Source organism: Chelon labrosus (assembly GCF_963514085.1).
Source record: "Chelon labrosus genome assembly, chromosome: 8".
In the NCBI taxonomy this organism is placed as follows: domain Eukaryota; kingdom Metazoa; phylum Chordata; class Actinopteri; order Mugiliformes; family Mugilidae; genus Chelon; species Chelon labrosus.
This window is the reverse complement of record NC_140358.1, coordinates 6,105,746-6,122,325: the sequence shown is the minus strand read 5'-3', so window position 1 is coordinate 6,122,325 and position 16,580 is coordinate 6,105,746. Positions and strand designations below refer to the sequence as shown.

General features: G+C 39.2%; 3 protein-coding genes across 3 annotated transcripts; all 3 read right to left on the bottom strand.

Annotated features, from left to right (window-relative positions):
• Positions 1–3,260: 3,260 nt before the first annotated feature.
• Positions 3,261–6,019, bottom strand: LOC311491328 (uncharacterized protein; the record flags this gene model as incomplete). The annotated part of the gene is made up of 5 exons (XM_084549234.1): positions 3,261–3,302; positions 3,613–3,776; positions 3,867–4,217; positions 4,292–4,670; positions 5,957–6,019. The coding sequence occupies 5 exons, from the start codon at positions 6,017–6,019 to the stop codon at positions 3,261–3,263; spliced, it is 999 nt and encodes a 332-aa protein (XP_084405360.1).
• Positions 6,020–6,974: 955 nt separating this feature from the next.
• On the bottom strand, positions 6,975–10,373 carry LOC311491326 (signal-regulatory protein beta-2-like; the record flags this gene model as incomplete). Its single annotated transcript, XM_084549232.1, has 5 exons — positions 6,975–7,289; positions 7,656–7,781; positions 7,868–8,224; positions 8,323–8,713; positions 10,290–10,373. 5 exons carry the CDS (start codon positions 10,371–10,373, stop codon positions 7,189–7,191), a joined length of 1,059 nt encoding a protein of 352 aa, XP_084405358.1. The 3' UTR covers positions 6,975–7,188.
• A 2,660-nt stretch (positions 10,374–13,033) lies between these two features.
• On the bottom strand, positions 13,034–14,130 carry LOC311491325 (signal-regulatory protein beta-2-like; the record flags this gene model as incomplete). Its single annotated transcript, XM_084549231.1, has 3 exons — positions 13,034–13,218; positions 13,315–13,665; positions 13,740–14,130. 3 exons carry the CDS (start codon positions 14,128–14,130, stop codon positions 13,034–13,036), a joined length of 927 nt encoding a protein of 308 aa, XP_084405357.1.
• Between the last annotated feature and the right edge of the window lie 2,450 nt (positions 14,131–16,580).

Here is a 16,580-nt window from a genome sequence, read left to right as displayed (position 1 = left end):
TAAAATGGATAGTCTGGTACAAAGAAGGTCTCAGTATGTATAGATCATTTTTATGTAACTCATCCATTTAAATGTATTGCATCATAACTCTTGATAGGGCACTCATTGAAATACTTGGAAATGACTCATTTCAACCCTAGAGTGTTACTGTAGGGCATAAAAGACTTTTACAGATTTCTTAATTAACCAGTATTATAAGATATCACCAAGATGGCGATGGCCCAAGACATCCTCACTGAGCTTCAGAACTGCCCTAAAGGAAATGTTTGGGACTACATAGGGGTATTTTATTTATTTTTTTATTATCATTATTTTTTTATTTAGCTATGAGAACATAGCTCTACCTGAACTTAATTACCAGGCCCCTGATGAAAGCAATCTCTGAGACACATGATTTTCGTATTTGTTGTCTGTGACAAGATAAATATTGAAGTCTGAAGTCTTTTAGATGGTTCCCCTGCCATCGGTCTGACATGTGTAATTTTGAGTGATGAAGGCTGAATGGTTTGCCAAGAAATCTCCTAAAGAAAATGCACATTAGCTCTGGTTTCTGTGAGGCTAAACCATCTCAGTGAAGATAGATCCTGATCTTCCTGCGCAAGTAACACACTCTCTCTGGACTTCAGCTCTTCCTTCCTTCTTTGTCTCAGTGCCTTTCTTCCAGAGGTATACAACTTGTGACCAGATGTTTTCTGATAATGAATAATAAAATAAAAATATTACTTTTTTAATCAGGCTTTTCACACTCAGATGATTCAGCAAGTTTAAATACACTAGGTGCAAGAGTTGACAATAAGCAGGAGCTATAAACCATCTGGACAGCGGCTTTAAAACAAAATGCGCGCATTTTCTCCGGGCACTCTGGTTTCCTCCCATTATCAAAACATGGGTGCTAGACGCCAGGTCAGGTTGTCCCACAGTTGGTCAGGACTAACCCTCCATCCGACCATGCAATTTCGTTGTATGATGTATAGTGTATACGCTGTATAATGACAAATAAAGCACTTTAATTTATAAAAAGACAGTATAAATGTTTTCGGAGGAGATTGCATGAGACTTTGTAAGAACATATTTTATAAATCAATACCACCAGCTTCCACTGAGTCTCCTGGATGGACTGGGTCTGATACTGGTTTCTTTTAGCTGATTTATGTGACATCCTGAGGCATTTGTGCATCTGCCTAGAAACTTCATCATCAGTTGCCATTTGTCTGATCCACTTAGAGCAGGGGTGCTGGCTGTCACCGTTGTTCCTTTGGTTGAATTCACTAAACAAGAAATAACTGTGACAGAAGTGTTTGCGTTGCTTTCATTTACCTTAACTGAGATCATAAATCAAAGTTAGTTTTTGTTGAAAACATCAAAGATGAAGGCATCTGCTCTTTTCTACAGTCAGAGAGAGAATCCTGCTGACCATGTGCAGACTAATTGTTGTTTCTGATTTGAAACTGAGTGTGTTACATCTGCCTCATCAGTACTGACCCCAGCCTCTGCTACTCCTCTACCAACACAAAGCACTTGAAGAGCAACTGTTTGTCTGCACCACTGCAGGAGTGAACTAATCTTTCTGCATCTTAGTGGAAGCTGGCTAGCTAACAACTTATAAAATCACGTTTGCAGTGGATGAAAGTGAGTAAAGCCTCATCCCAGTCAATATTTAAGAAAGTAAAAATGCCAAAAGACTTAAAACTAACTTGCTGTTCAAACATTTATTGCCTAATTTATTATTTACTGATGGCAGTCAGTTTCAGTTTCATCACGTTAGCCACAAAGAACAGGAAGAACTGTTACACTCAGTGTGCTATTTCCTGTTCTTTTGGCTGAACTCTAACATGCACATTTGATAATGTGACCAGAACAATTAGAGGCTGTGCTGCAGGATCTCTAACAGCGAGGATTTCTATGAAGAGTTTTACCATGGGCAGATAAGATTAAGTACATACTGAGATATGTTCCCGAGGTAGCTCGGACTGTCTCCGTGCCAGCTCCTGCTTTGGCTCATGTTCCTGTTCTTGCGGTGACTTCTGATCTTGTTCCTGTTTCCATGCCAGCTCCTGTTTCCAATTTTGTTCCTGTTCCCGTGCCAGCTCCTGTTCCTGTGCCTTTACCCGGGGCCCTTCCTGTCCTCAATCCTGCTCCTGAGTGGCCTGTCCAGTCTGCACTCCCTCCCGGCCTCCTTCCAGAACTCTGTCATGTCTGCCTGGCCTCCAGGCTGTCCCCCGAACTCTCTGCCCTGTCTGTACTGTCATGGTTTGGTGATTAGTTTTTCTGGGGGTGCTGTTTCCTGTTTTATTTAGTTAAGTTCTTGGTTTCCTGTTTTGTGTTACTCCCTGTGTTTTTCCATTTGATTAGTTCATTGGAACAGGAATAAGCGGGTACAGAAGATGAATGAATGAATGAATGATTAGTTCATTGGTTTCTCCTTGTGTACTCCACCTTAATTTGTTTCACCTGTGTCTTGTCAACCCTCTGTCCCCTGTGTGTGTATTTATAGCCCTGCCTTCCCCTTTGTTCTCTGTCATGTTTGTCGATTACTGGTCCGTATTCTTGTCACCCTGCCATGTTCATGACTCCTAGTGGTTTTGTTTTGTCACGTTTGGATTACCCGCCATCTGTGCAGCGCCTTTAGTTTTGTCTTGTTTGTTTTTAATTAAATACTTTTTTGTGCCAACTCCTGTCTCAGCCCACTCTGTCCTGCATTTGGGTCCTACCCCCATTACCCTCTGACCTTCCAGACAATTTAAAGATTTAATTGCTTTAAAATCCTCAGTTAAGATGCATTTTTCAGAAAAAAATTAAATTGCTTCACTTTTTTTTGGATTAGATTAATATTTCTATAATAAAATCATAAAATATACAAACACATATTATACAAAAATTCTTTATGTAAAATTAAGAGCATGTACACCAGGATTTTGTCATAAAACAACTTGCTTTAAATAAAATGAGAAACAATCTGTTACAATCCTTTACTTTCAAGTAGATCATAAACCAACATTTTTTTATTGACTCACATTCAACATTTCACATGAGAATACACACTTTCTTCTGCATTCAATTCTTTCTTCTTTCTTCCTCTTGTAGGTTTCCCTCCAGAGAAACGCAGTGCAGCATAGTTCAGATCATCTTCAGTCTTTGCAGCAGATAAAACGGATCAAATAGTCATACTGTTACTTCAGTTTGTTGGGAAACGTGTTCATACAATAACACCAAATCATATTACGTGGAATCATTACTTACATTAACAGCAAGTGGTTGGTTCAAGTTGTCTGGTTTTGCTTGTGAAGGGCTGCCTTCAGACCCTAATGATGAATAAAAAGAGAAATATTATGGACTTAATCTGACTTTTGGATTAGGATCCACAGCTGACTCAACAAGCTAAATTTAAAAATATCAATGAGCTAAAATGTATTACTTTGGTAGAGGTCAGGTTTAAAGTGGCGTGGGTGAAACATGAAATACGGAGACTTGAAATTACACAAAATTGTGTAATTCTACATTAATTATTAATATTTATCTATAAACTTATTTAATTTAGCCTAAAGGTTTGTCCTGTTATGTATGATGTGACACTATTTCCATTGAACAAAACTTTCTGAGTAAAACCACAACAGTATTAAATATATACAGATACAGTAAACAGCTCTTACCGCCGTATTGTCCACATACTGCTCTTGGAGTTCGACGGCAGATGAGAACGATATTTATAATCACAGATATGGCCAAACAGATTACTGCTACCACCAGCGCAATAAATTCAGAACATGTTGCTGACTCTAGAAAACATAAAAACAAATGTATGAATGTTTTTGAAAGAGGAGATATCATTAGACTTAGTAAGAGCGCATTGTGTAAATCAATCATACCGATTTGCAGTTTGGTTCCATTTCCAAATAATATCTCTCCACATGTGGCCACAGCACAGTAGTAAGTCCCAGCATCAGAGGAGCTGATGTCCTTAGAGAAGCGGTAGACACATCTCTTCTGAGTGTTGGATTTCCTCTTACATTCATTACTTGTATTTCCATCAGTGTAGATGATGTCTGGATGAGATTTATGTGATCCAGCTCTGAACCAGAACACACTGAGATCTCCTGGACACGTCTTGTTCTCAGAGTCAGAGAGGACTGAACACTGGAGAGTCCCTGAGTCTCCTGGACGAACTGGATCTGATACTGTCTGAACAACAGTATAGTTCGATGTCCTCTCAGTGTTTCCTGCTTATAAAGACAAGTTTTAGATCAGTGGCTAAAATATTGACTAACCTTAATGAAATTAGATGACGTATTACCTTTTACTAACAAATATGTCCCACTCCATTCAATATTGCTGAGCCACTCTGCAACTGAACAGTGATAAAGTCCTTCGTCCTCCTGGGTTATCTTTGAAATGGTCAAGTTGCTGAAATCGTTATCATTATTAACTTCCCATCTTGAGTTAGAAAACTCTGGTGCATACTCAGGCATCACAGATTTCCGCAATCTCACAATAGTTTTCAGAGTATCTGGGACAGTCTGTTTGTACCAGTGGATTTCTTTACTGGTGATCTCAGTATCAGACAGAGCACATGTTAAGGTAACAGTTTCACCAAGTTCAACTGGTATGACTGGAGTTAATGTATCTGAAATGAAAGAAATCATGCAATACACAAAATAATAAGTGACAATGATCTAAAAAAATCCAGCATGCAAAGATAGTACGCATGAAACTCCATACACGAAAATACTTGCAAAGTCTTAGAGAGCACTCACATCCTTGATGAACAACAAGCAGTGTGACCCATAACACGATCATCTTGACATTTGCTCTTGTTAGAGACCTTGTTGGTATTTCACTGACTGTTGGCTGTGATGTAATGTGGGATGTCACACAGTGAAATGCATCTGATTGGTTATCACAGAATACAAATTTAGAAGTGCATTTCCTGCCACATTGTTCTCGTCCAGGTCTTTGAGGATCATAGCACTTCTTAGTTATCCAGTCAGTCATTTGTTTTTTTCAACAACAAACCTTTTTTACAGATAATGTTCACTCTTTTTCGTGTGAACTGTGAAATCTTCACTGTGAATGGGACTACGAATTCAGTGATGTTATCACAAATCAGGAAAAGGTTTCTTTTCTTGCGTCCCAGCTTAACTAAGGGAAAGGGAAGCAAATTAAAAACTTCTGTTATTCATTTAGCTCAGTTATTTATTGTTTAGTGGATTATCAAAAAGAAAAAGAGAGACAAAACTTTCACAGATATCAGCTATGCTCACTGTACAAGCTAAGACAATGGCAACCAGCACCCAAAGTCTGACTGGCACTAACTAATGGAAGCTGATGTTTGTGTTTGTGTGTAAATTTGACCAAGTAGATCCACAGATGCCACAGTGCATCAGTCAAACAAAGCTCAATGCTACAAATATTCACAAGTGAGTTTCTACAGAGCACATGAGCAACCAGTAACCAGAAAACCACAAAGCTACCAGTAGCTGCTTGCAAGTGATTATAAAAAGAAAGCAAGTAACCAAAAGTGTTTTCAAATTAGAGACAACTGAATGAGGGTCACTTTTAAACCAAGAGAAGAGATTACCGTAATTCGACTTTAGCATGGGACTGAGGAGCAGAGTAAGCTGTGAGAGGAACCAGTCATGGTCAGGAGCTGGAATGAATGAAACTGAGCCCTAAAGGTTTTATTGGGAAGGAGGGAGATTCAGGGCCTTCATGGATTGGATGAAACTTGTAATAAGGAACAGATCCGTACTGAAGATGAATATTATAGATTAATTCAGTACTTTTATTACTATTTTTCATACTCCTCCAGCAGATACAACTTAAAATATCAAATCTAGGGTACCAACGTTTTGTCTCCTTCATCTGGTAGAGAGTGTAATTACACCAACAAGTCAGCATGTGTATGACGTATGCAGGTTAATCATGGGCTGTACGGTACTGAATATAAAGATGGACAAACCCTCTGTGACGTCAGCCATAAGTTTCCTGGAGCGTGGGTTTCTAAGCTCAGTGTGAATACCATCGCCGTCTCAGTCCCCTCATCTGACTCAGCCTAATTCAAGATTAACAGACAGAGAGGTGGAGCGTGAGTGACGTTGAGGAGGGCAGCTATCAACCTGTAACAGCAACCAACTGTCACTTAAAGTGCTCGTCCCTCATTATGTGTAACTTAAAGCCTTAAAATAACTAAAATCAATGAGTTGTATAAATAAACATGTGCCATACAGTTGCAATGAATGTTTGTTTCTGCTGTTAAATTGGACATTTATCATAAATGTTTGTGGGGATTAACTGACTTTTGAGACCAGCCTCAAGTGGCCATTCGATGAACTACAGTTTTTGCAGATTAAGCTTTAGCTTAAATGTTTCATTTTTAGCCCAGATGATTGCTGCTTGAGGTAAACTTACATCTGATGGTTAACAGAATATGGTGTGATACAGGAACGATCCACTGCTTAGGTCATGTGATAAAAACACAGATAACTCAGCTGGGTGGACATGCTGAGTTGACAACCACTGTGGTGTGATCTCCTATTGATATCGCTGTTGTTCGACTTAGTGGAGTGGAAAATTATTTCCTGGATATGTTGAACTTGGTTTGTAGCACAGAGCTTAGGTTACTTCTTTGTTGTAGTCGGACTACCTCTGCTTGGTATGTTCTTGGTTTGTTCTTCTAAATGGCTATACACCACACAACCAGCACTGCAATACATAATAGTAACTAGTAGTGACTAACATATATAACTGTGCTGCACAGGATCTGTTTGTATCATGCACTTACGTTTCCCACTGAATGTCACCTCCTCTGTCTGGAATCAATCACACATAAACTTTGATCATTCAAAAATTTATTTTCAGAATGTGCATTTACACATGGCACTGAGACATGGCAAGAAAAAAATATATATAAAAGATACATATTTCAGTGTCAAAAGTATAACAAAAAATGTTCACGTTTCAATACCATAGCTTAAATGCTTTAGCTTTTTTTATTACTTTAAATCTCTGCGTTTCTTACAGGAAAAATATAACAATAAGCATTATGCAAAGTCATAATATGATACTGGCAGAAGTCTGCATCACAATTTTGGCTTTTATCATGAAGTAGCAAGCGAGCGAGTAACCCACAACAGTTATTTATTCATTCCCACTGTAAAGGGCTGGTCCACAGAAACACACATTAATCAGCATTTAACTTGACAAACAGTACTTCCTCTGGACTTCAGCTCTTCCTTTCTTCTTTGTCTCAGTGCTTTTCTTCCAGAGGTATACAACTTGTGACCAGACGTTTTCTGAAAATGAATAATAAAATAAAAATATTTCTTTTTTAATCAGGTTTTTCACACTCAGATGATTCAGCATGTTTAAATCCACTAGGGGCAAGAGTTGACAATAAGCAGTAGCTATAAACCGTCTGGAGAGCGGCTTTATGCTCTGATCTGTATTATACAACATTCTTCCAAATAAAACAAATCAATTCAAAATTTAAATGTCAACAAACTAAAAATCACAACATTTGGCACCTCAGTTGTTGACACTGTGTGCTGAAGACCAATATGCAGAAACGTCTGCTGATATTTTAGTCCAGAAGATGAGATCATATCTTGCATAGCTACATTTAATTCAATAAAGAGTTCAAATATTTAAACAGAACTTACCATCATATTGTTCACATACTGCTCTTGGAGTTTGGTAACAGACGAAAACAAAATGCACCATCACAGATATGACCAAGCAGATTACTGCTATCACCAGCACAGCAAATTCAGAACTTGTTGCTTGATCTTAAAAACATAAAAAGACAGTATAAATGTTTGCAGAGGAGATTTCATGAGACTTTGTGAGAACATATTTTATAAATCAATCCTACCAACTTCCAGTTTGGTTCCATATCCAAATAATATCTCTCCACATGTGGCCACAGCACAGTAGTAAGTCCCAGCATCAGAGGAGCTGATGTTCTTAGATAAGCTGTAGACACATCTCTTCTGAATATCAGATCGCTTCTCAGTCTCACATTCATTACTTGTATCTCCATCAGTGTAGATGATGTTTGAAGGAGATTTATGTGATCCAGCTCTGAACCAGAACACACTGAGATCTCCTGGACACGTCTTGTTCTCAGAGTCAGAGAGGACTGAACACTGGAGAGTCCCTGAGTCTCCTGGATGGACTGGATCTGATACTGTCTGAACAACAGTATAGTTTGATGAACTCTCAGTGTTTCCTGCTCAAAACAAAACAGTATTAAAAACTGAGTACGTCCAAACACATTTGTAACATTTTTCAAATCATGTTTAGAATTTTAGTCGATGACATTTTTACCTGCTACTAACAAATATGTCCCACTCCATTTACTCTTAATCCACTCTGTGATTGCACAGTGAAACATTCCTTCATCCTCTTTAACTGTCCTCAAAATAGTCAGGTTGCTAAAACTTTCATCAGTACGTATGTCAAATCTTGATTTTACAACGTCTGGTGCATACTCTGCTGCTGTAGATTTCCATGATGTCGCAATTACATTCAGAGTATCTCCAACACTCTGCTTGTACCAGTGGATTTGTGTATTGCTGAAGCCATCAGGTATAACGCATGTAAAAGTTGCTGGTTGACCAAACTGAACTGTTTTCACTGGAATCAGCGTATCTGAATGTAAACACACAGAGAAAATTAATATAGTGTATGATGTGGACAAGTAACAATTCAAAATGACCTATCTGGTGTGCAAATTCTCTGCTAAGAAACATTTAGACAGAGTAAAAGAGCACTTACATACAGGATGAAGACAAAGCAATGTAATCCATAACACGACCATCTCGTTTGAGCTTGTGGTTGTGAGGAGACTTCTTGCTTTTTGAGTGAGTGAAGGATGTGAAATGGTGGTAAGCTCACATGTATCGAAATGCGTCTGATTGGTTCACACAGAACAGATTCAAAAGAACACTTCCTGCCACACTGGTCTCCTACTCAGCATGGTGAAGCAGTATCCACTGAAAAAATGATGAGAACAAAATGTACCATCACAGATATGGCCAAGCATATTGTTGCTATTGTTCACAAGAAGAGTGATGTGGCAACATTTTCAGTTCTGCAAATTCAAACCTCAGACATCCAAAACATCCAAACAAGGCAAAACGAGTCCAAGCATTGTGTGCTTTCGCTGAACCTGCTTCAGATGAGTTTACTGATGCATATTAGAAATTTTTAAGTGACATGAATCACCTTCTATTAAGCAAGACCACTGCATTTTAGAGTATGGCAACAGACTGTTTAAAAGGAACGAGAGGGTAACCAGCCAACACCATCAGTGCATTCAGAACTTGCTGCTTGATCTTAAAAAGATAAAATGACAGTATGAATTTTTTTTGGAGGAGATTGCATGAGACTTGTGGGAACATCACTCATAAATCAATCCTATCAGTTTCCAGTTTGGTTCCATTTGGTTCCTTTAAAAATCGGAAGTCGTTCAGACACTACCACAAAAGCTAGCAGAGAAATGATCCAAATTCTCTCGACAGCAGTCATTTAACAACTTTGCCAAATGCCCTGTGCATTCAACACCATTTAGCCCCTGCTGTTGCGAGACCAGCTAATAGAGATGGGAGTGGACTCACACCTCACTTCCTGGATAGTGGACTATCTCACTGGGGGACCTCGGTATGTCAGGTTGGGGAACGGCCGGTACTATTGCAACAGACTGGAGCATCACAGGGGACTGTGCTCTCCCCTGTCCTGTTCATCCTGTACACTTCAGACTTCGAGTACAACACAGAGTTACGTCACCTGTGACACTGCAATTGTGGAGTGTATCAGGCATGGACAAGAGCAGGAGTACAAGAACAACTTCATCGCACAGTGCAGCGTGAACCACCACTTCTGATCAATACAGCTAAAAACAAGGAAATGGTAGTGGATTTCTAGACGTTGAGGCCCCACCTGCAGCCTGTAACCACCAATGGGGAGTGTGTTGAGGCGGCTCAGTCCTGTACATACCTGACTCTACATCTGAATCACAAACCGGACTGGTCGGCTAACATAGACTCAGTATACAAAAAAAGGTCAGAGCCGTCTCTATTTCCTCAGGAGGCTAAGGTCGTTTAATATCTGCCAGAAGCTGCTGGACATGTTCTAACAGACTATCATCGCCAGTGCCCTCTTCTACGCTGTGGTGTGCTGGGAGGCAGCACTATGAAGAAGGGCACGTCGTGGCTGGATAAACTGATAACTGATCCCTAATTTCGTTGTACTTGTACAATGACAATAAAAGACATTCTATTCTATTCTAATACATAAGGAGGCTCTGTGATAGGGGCAGAGCTGTAGTACTGGACATCGGTGGCAGATGCAAGGACCTTGAACAAAACCTGGACCATTATAAACAACGTCCACCACCCTCTACATGACACCATAGTCTGGCAGTGAAGCTCGTTCAGTGACAGGCTGCTGTCTCTGTCCTGCTCCACATACAGGTTGAGGAGTTTGTTTGCCCCTCAGGCCATAAGACTTTACTATACCAACCTGTGAGGAACCAACTGGACCGTGGTCTTTGCTGATACTACTGTGTATTTTTTACACAGCATTATATAACTTAAATATCTTTGACTGTTTCCATGTGACTAGACACTGAATTTCCCTCAGGATAAATAAAGTATCTATTTAAAGGAAATAACTTTACATATCAGCAGGTGGCAGTAGTCTGTATTCGTCATTTAAATACAGACTGCTAGTTCCGCCCAGTGTTCGAATTATACCATGAGCTTCGGGGGGTACCGCTATTTTGACTGGTGACGTCACTCTCCATTTTATACAGGCTTACACACACGATTTCACACTTGTGGTTCACAGTCAATTTTCCTTCGAAATATAGGTCATATGACAGTGGCTGGCTGGCCGACAAGGTAAAAAAAACTAATCATACTAGCAAGCACAATGCACCCTACACGTTATAGGAAGGGTTGAATTCGGGCACGGATAAACACTGTTTCACGGTGCGCCCCGTGCGTAAAATTGCGCGCCACATAACAGTCAAAAAATATTTTTCGGTATAGCAGTGCAATGCAAACATGGAAATGCATACAGATCAATAGCACAGATTACCGAAATGTCAAACACCTTCTCCAAGATACTGACAATATTTTCTTGGTGCAGAGAGCTTCAGGAGCTGCGTGAACTTTTAGCTATTTATCTAGCTAGAGATATGACTACATTATGGATGAGACAAATACTGAACAACCAAATTAAGACAGTTCTGAAAACCTGTTTAGATGACGAGCTGCTCATAACATTTACCACAAAATACAACGCATGATGATATACATGGTAGTCAAAACCATAGGCAGAATTTAAAGTTGATTCAGCCACTTACTCTTAATTTCGCACACACCAGCGCCTGCGCCCGCACCCAGTAGGCTACGTACGTTTGACAGCTAGTGAAGAACCATAGCAAACAACTGAACGTACTGAGAAATGGTACATCCCAATGGGGGTGAGGGTTTGAAAATCGTATTTCATTAGATTATTTCCTGAATTGATGTGATGGTAATACTGCATTTAAATACATACAATTTTGGAAAGGCTAACATCATATTTTATTAAAAAATTTTCAGTACCCCCCAAACTATTATTTTCATCTACTTTGGGAGGGGGGGGTCTAAGTCTCATCTAGGGGAGTCAGACCCCCCCAATACCCCCCGTAATTCGAACCATATGGTTCGGAGGCTAGAAAGCGCTGACCTCTCCTGAATCATGCTGATCACTTGGTGTACAGTTTATTCATTATAGTTGATTATTATCTACCACTGTATAGTCTGATATCATAATTGGTTCACCTGTGGGCTTGGCCTCGGTAGGCTAGTCCAAGTTTGCAACAGATCATTGAGTATTTTTTATTAAGACACTCATGGCTAGATTAGAGCAAAATAGGTTGACTTACTGAGTTAATATTGCTTTGTGACCACTGCAGCTGTTCAGTCGAACCACATCATAAAAAGATACAATATATTCCTGGGTAAGTTGAACTTGGTTCAAAGCACGGGCCTCCTCTATACATGTTGCTGTTTATTGTGACTGGACTACTTCAGCTAATTTCTCATTCTATTTCACTATGAATACTAACGTTTGTCTGTGTTTTGTCAGCACTGCAGTATAAACATCTGTAGCTTTACATGAGCTGATCTGAATCTGCATGAGTCATGTGCTTAACAGTCGCCTCCCGTGGGATGCAGGCCAATCACACATAAACACTGGACATTAACAAAGCATTTGAGACATTTATTTTCATAATTTGTTTTGACAAAAAGCTTTCCCAGGTGTCAAATAAAAAAGGTACAATGACAACGAGTATTCCAAGCTGACACAAACAATCAGAGGCTTTGATATCTTACAAGTTTAAGCTTTTTTAGATTTTAGATTTTTTATGTAAAAGAACAAAAATGTATGTACGGTGTCCTTGAGTGCCAAGAAAGGCGCCTTTAAATAAAATGCATTATTATTATTATTATTATTAAAAACAAGCATATATAAAATCATCAGCCGAATACTAACCACGAGGAGCAAGTCTGGTTTTTATCATGAAATGGCAAGTCAGAAGAGACAACACATTTATTCATTCTTTTAAGAAAGCACAGTGCTACCACTCAGCCCATAGATTCACACATTGTTATTCAGCATTTAACTTGAGGAAAGATACTTTCTTCTGTTTTCAGCTCTTTCATCCTCCTTTATCTCGTAGCTTTTCTTCCAGAGATAGATAACTTGTGAAGAGGTGCTTTCTATGCGTAGTGATGAAGAAAGCAGAGGTATCATGTTTTTAATCACACTTGTTAGTAAAAAATCTCAGACTATTAAACAAGTTCAAGTTAAAAATGTAAATAAACTAAAAATCTTTATTTTTTCTCTTAGTTGTTTGCATGCCGTGCATTGAAGATAATATTTTGTAAGGTACACATGGAAAAATAGCAAAATAACAATATAAAATTTGAAACTGTGCTACAAGTGTTGGCTGATTATCATGAAGAAATGACTATAGTCCTGACTAAACTCCTGTTTGGATGCTCTCCTTTCTGGAGAATATTAAAATACTCATCAGTAAACAGAACTTACCGTCATATTTTTCACATACTGCTCTTGGAGTTTGGTAACAGATGAAAACAAAATGTACAATCACAGATATGGCCAAGCATATTACTGCTACCACCAGTGCAGCATCTGATGCTTGATCTAGAAAACAGAGAAAGAAAATATACTGGATCAGTGCTTTGATAGAGGCTGTCACGATGACACCAAAAACATTTTGCGAAATCATCAAAATCCTACCAGCTTCCAGTTTAGTTCCATTTCCAAATAATATCTCTCCACATGTGGCCACAGCACAGTAGTAAGTCCCAGCATCAGAGGAGCTGATGTCCTTAGAGAAGCGATAAACACATCTCTTCTGAGTGTTGGATTTCCTCTCACATTCATTACTTGTATCTCCATCAGTGTAGATGATGTCTGGATGAGATTTATCTGATCCAGCTCTGAACCAGAACACACTGAGATCTCCTGGACACGTCTTGTTCTCAGAGTCAGAGAGGACTGAACACTGGAGAGTCACTGAGTCTCCTGGACGGACTGGATCTGATACTGTCTGAACAACAGTATAGGTTGATGTCCTCTCAGTGTTGCCTGCTTATAAAGACAGGTTTTAGATCAGTGGCTAAAATATTGACTAACCTTAATGAAATTAGATGACATATTACCTTTTACTAACAAATATGTCCCACTCCACTCAATATTCATGAGCCACTCTGCAACTGAACAGTGATAGAGTCCCTCATCCTCCTGGGTTATCCTTGAAATGGTCAAGTTGCTGAAATCGTTATCATTATTAACTTCCCATCTTGAGTTAGAAAACTCAGGTGCATACTCAGGCATCACAGATTTCCGCAATCTCACAATCATTTTCAGAGTATCTGGGACAGTCTGTTTGTACCAGTGGATTTCTTTACTGGAGATCTCAGTATCAGACAGAGCACATGTTAAGGTAACAGTTTCACCAAGTTCAACTGGTATGACTGGAGTTAATGTATCTGAAATGAAAGAAACCATGCAATACATAAAATAATAAGTGACGATGTAAAAATTCAACATGCAAAGATAAAATGTATAAACCTAAATAGATCTATTAAGAAAATACTTGCAAAGTCTTAGAAAGCACTCACATCCTTGATGAAGAACAAGCAGTGTGACCCATAACACGATCATCTTGACATTTGCTCTTGTTAGAGACCTTGTTGGTATTTCACTGACTGTTGGCTGTGATGTAATGTGGGATGTCACACAGTGAAATGCATCTGATTGGTTATCACAGAATACAGATTTAGAAGTGCACTTCCTGCCACATTGTTCTCGTCCAGGTCTTTGATGAGAATAGCACCTCTTAGTTATCCAGTCAGTCACTCTCTTTGGTCATGATTGTGTTTTATTTTAGTATGAATGTTTGGAGGTTATCTGGATGGTTATGGTTAAGATGAGATACTAAATAGCATTTATTAGACAAATCAGACAATAAAATAGACTTTATTTGTATAGCACTTTTCATACCAACAAAATAGAGCACAAAGTGCTTTATACAGTCATCCTACCTGCACCCTCCTGCTGTACTTTGTTAAGTTCTTGGTTTCCTGTTTTGTGTTGAGTAGTTCATTGATTTCTCCTTGTGTGCTCTGTCTTGATTTGTTTCACCTGTGTCTCGTCACCCCTCTGTCCCCTTTGTGTATATATAGTCCTGCCTTCCCCTTTGTTCTCTGTCTTGTTGTCCCTTTTTTTTTTGTCTTGTCAAGTTTTGCTCAATTGTCATGATTCTTGTTGTTTGTCATAGTTTTTTGATGTCTCATAGTTTTGTCTTGTCAAGTTTATAGGTTATGTTTCAAAGAAGTTTTTATTTCGTCAAGTTAAGATTTCCTGCCTCGTCTGCAGCACCTTGGGTTTTGTCGATTTGTGTTCATTAAATACCTTTTGCCTACTCCTGCCTTGCCCCCATCCTGCATTTGGGTCCTACCTCCCATTTTCTTGCACCCCCCTTGACAGTGAGAAACAAACAAACTAGAAATAATAAAAATGCGAAAAGGCAAACAAACGAGAAAGTGATAAAATTACGTTAACAGAATAAAAATGCCAACTACTAAAATAATAGAGATCAAAGTTTTAAATAGTCAATAAATAGTTAGGATTCAATTAAAGGCCAGACTGAAAAAGTAGGCCTTGAGTTTGCTTTTAAAAATATCAAATCATCTTGGACAGTTGGAAGTAAACTGGTTACAGCATTACAAAACCAAATCCATGGTACAGTCCGACTAGACTAGGGTGAGGCTAGACTAGTGATCAGAGAAGAAGATTTGGGTCAATATTGTAGATGGTTTGAATCCCCTCTATGTCCACACCATGAGAAAGCACCTAAAAACCCGCTTAAGTGCCCGCCGGACGCCTCGTGCATGGCTGCCCACTGTTTAGCAGTGGTTCATCAAGTGTGTGGAAATACTTCACTACAGATGAAGCCCATACTACCGTGACATGTTACTCCTGAAATACAACAAAAGTACTACTACATACTCATCTGAAAGGCAGCCACTAACTAGGGGTTGTACCAAAAAGTTGACTAGTTGACTTTACTGCTGTACCATGACGCTTTAAGCAGGAAGTCAACTAGTCACTGATCACATGACAATAACAACATGGACGCCTCAGAGAAGACAGGTGAGGAGCCCAGTGGGTCATTGCAGCAAACTTGCAGTGGTGCATCAAGTGTGGAAATTCTTGACTAAAGATGAAGCCCATTCTACCGTGACATGCAGAGTATGTAAGTCAGTCCTGTAATACAACAAATGTACTACTGCAACACACACTCATCTGAAAAGGCATCTGCTAACACTAGCAGAGGAACGGTCCAAATCCTCTCAAAGTCAGTCAGTTAACAACTTCACCTGTGTTAACTGAGAAAAGGAGGCTGCAAATCATCTGCAATTCACCAACAGTGGTGAATTTCATTGTCTAAAGTTATTAGATCTCATATACCGCATTTTTTTTATTCCCGACTTCATTGTCCTATTTTACAACACGCATTGAAGTACTAAATGCTATTGACGGTGGCAATTTATATAACCTATACATATCTGCAGTGCACAATATTGATTTTTGTTTTTTGCTGCCAAGCGAGAGCCGCATATTAGAATTGTCAGGCTGAGAGTGTTTATGGTGTTGGAGTGTGCTTCAATCACCTATCACAAAAGCCTCCACAGCTTCTTTTGACACTACATTATGTATTCAGGTCAAGAATATAGATTTCAGTGTTGCAAAGCGTTGCTATCGACTGTGTTTTTATGTGCGATGTCAACGACTAGTCAGCGTGGACTCGACTTTCATCACGTTAGTCAACTTTAAAAATCGGAAGTCGTTCAAACCATACCCATAAAGCTAGCAGAGAAATGGTCCAAACCCATCTCGACAGCAGTCGTTTAACAACTTTTCCAAATGCCCTGTGAATTCAACACCATCTAGCCCCTGCTGTGGAGAGACAAGTTAATAGAGATGGGAGTGGACTC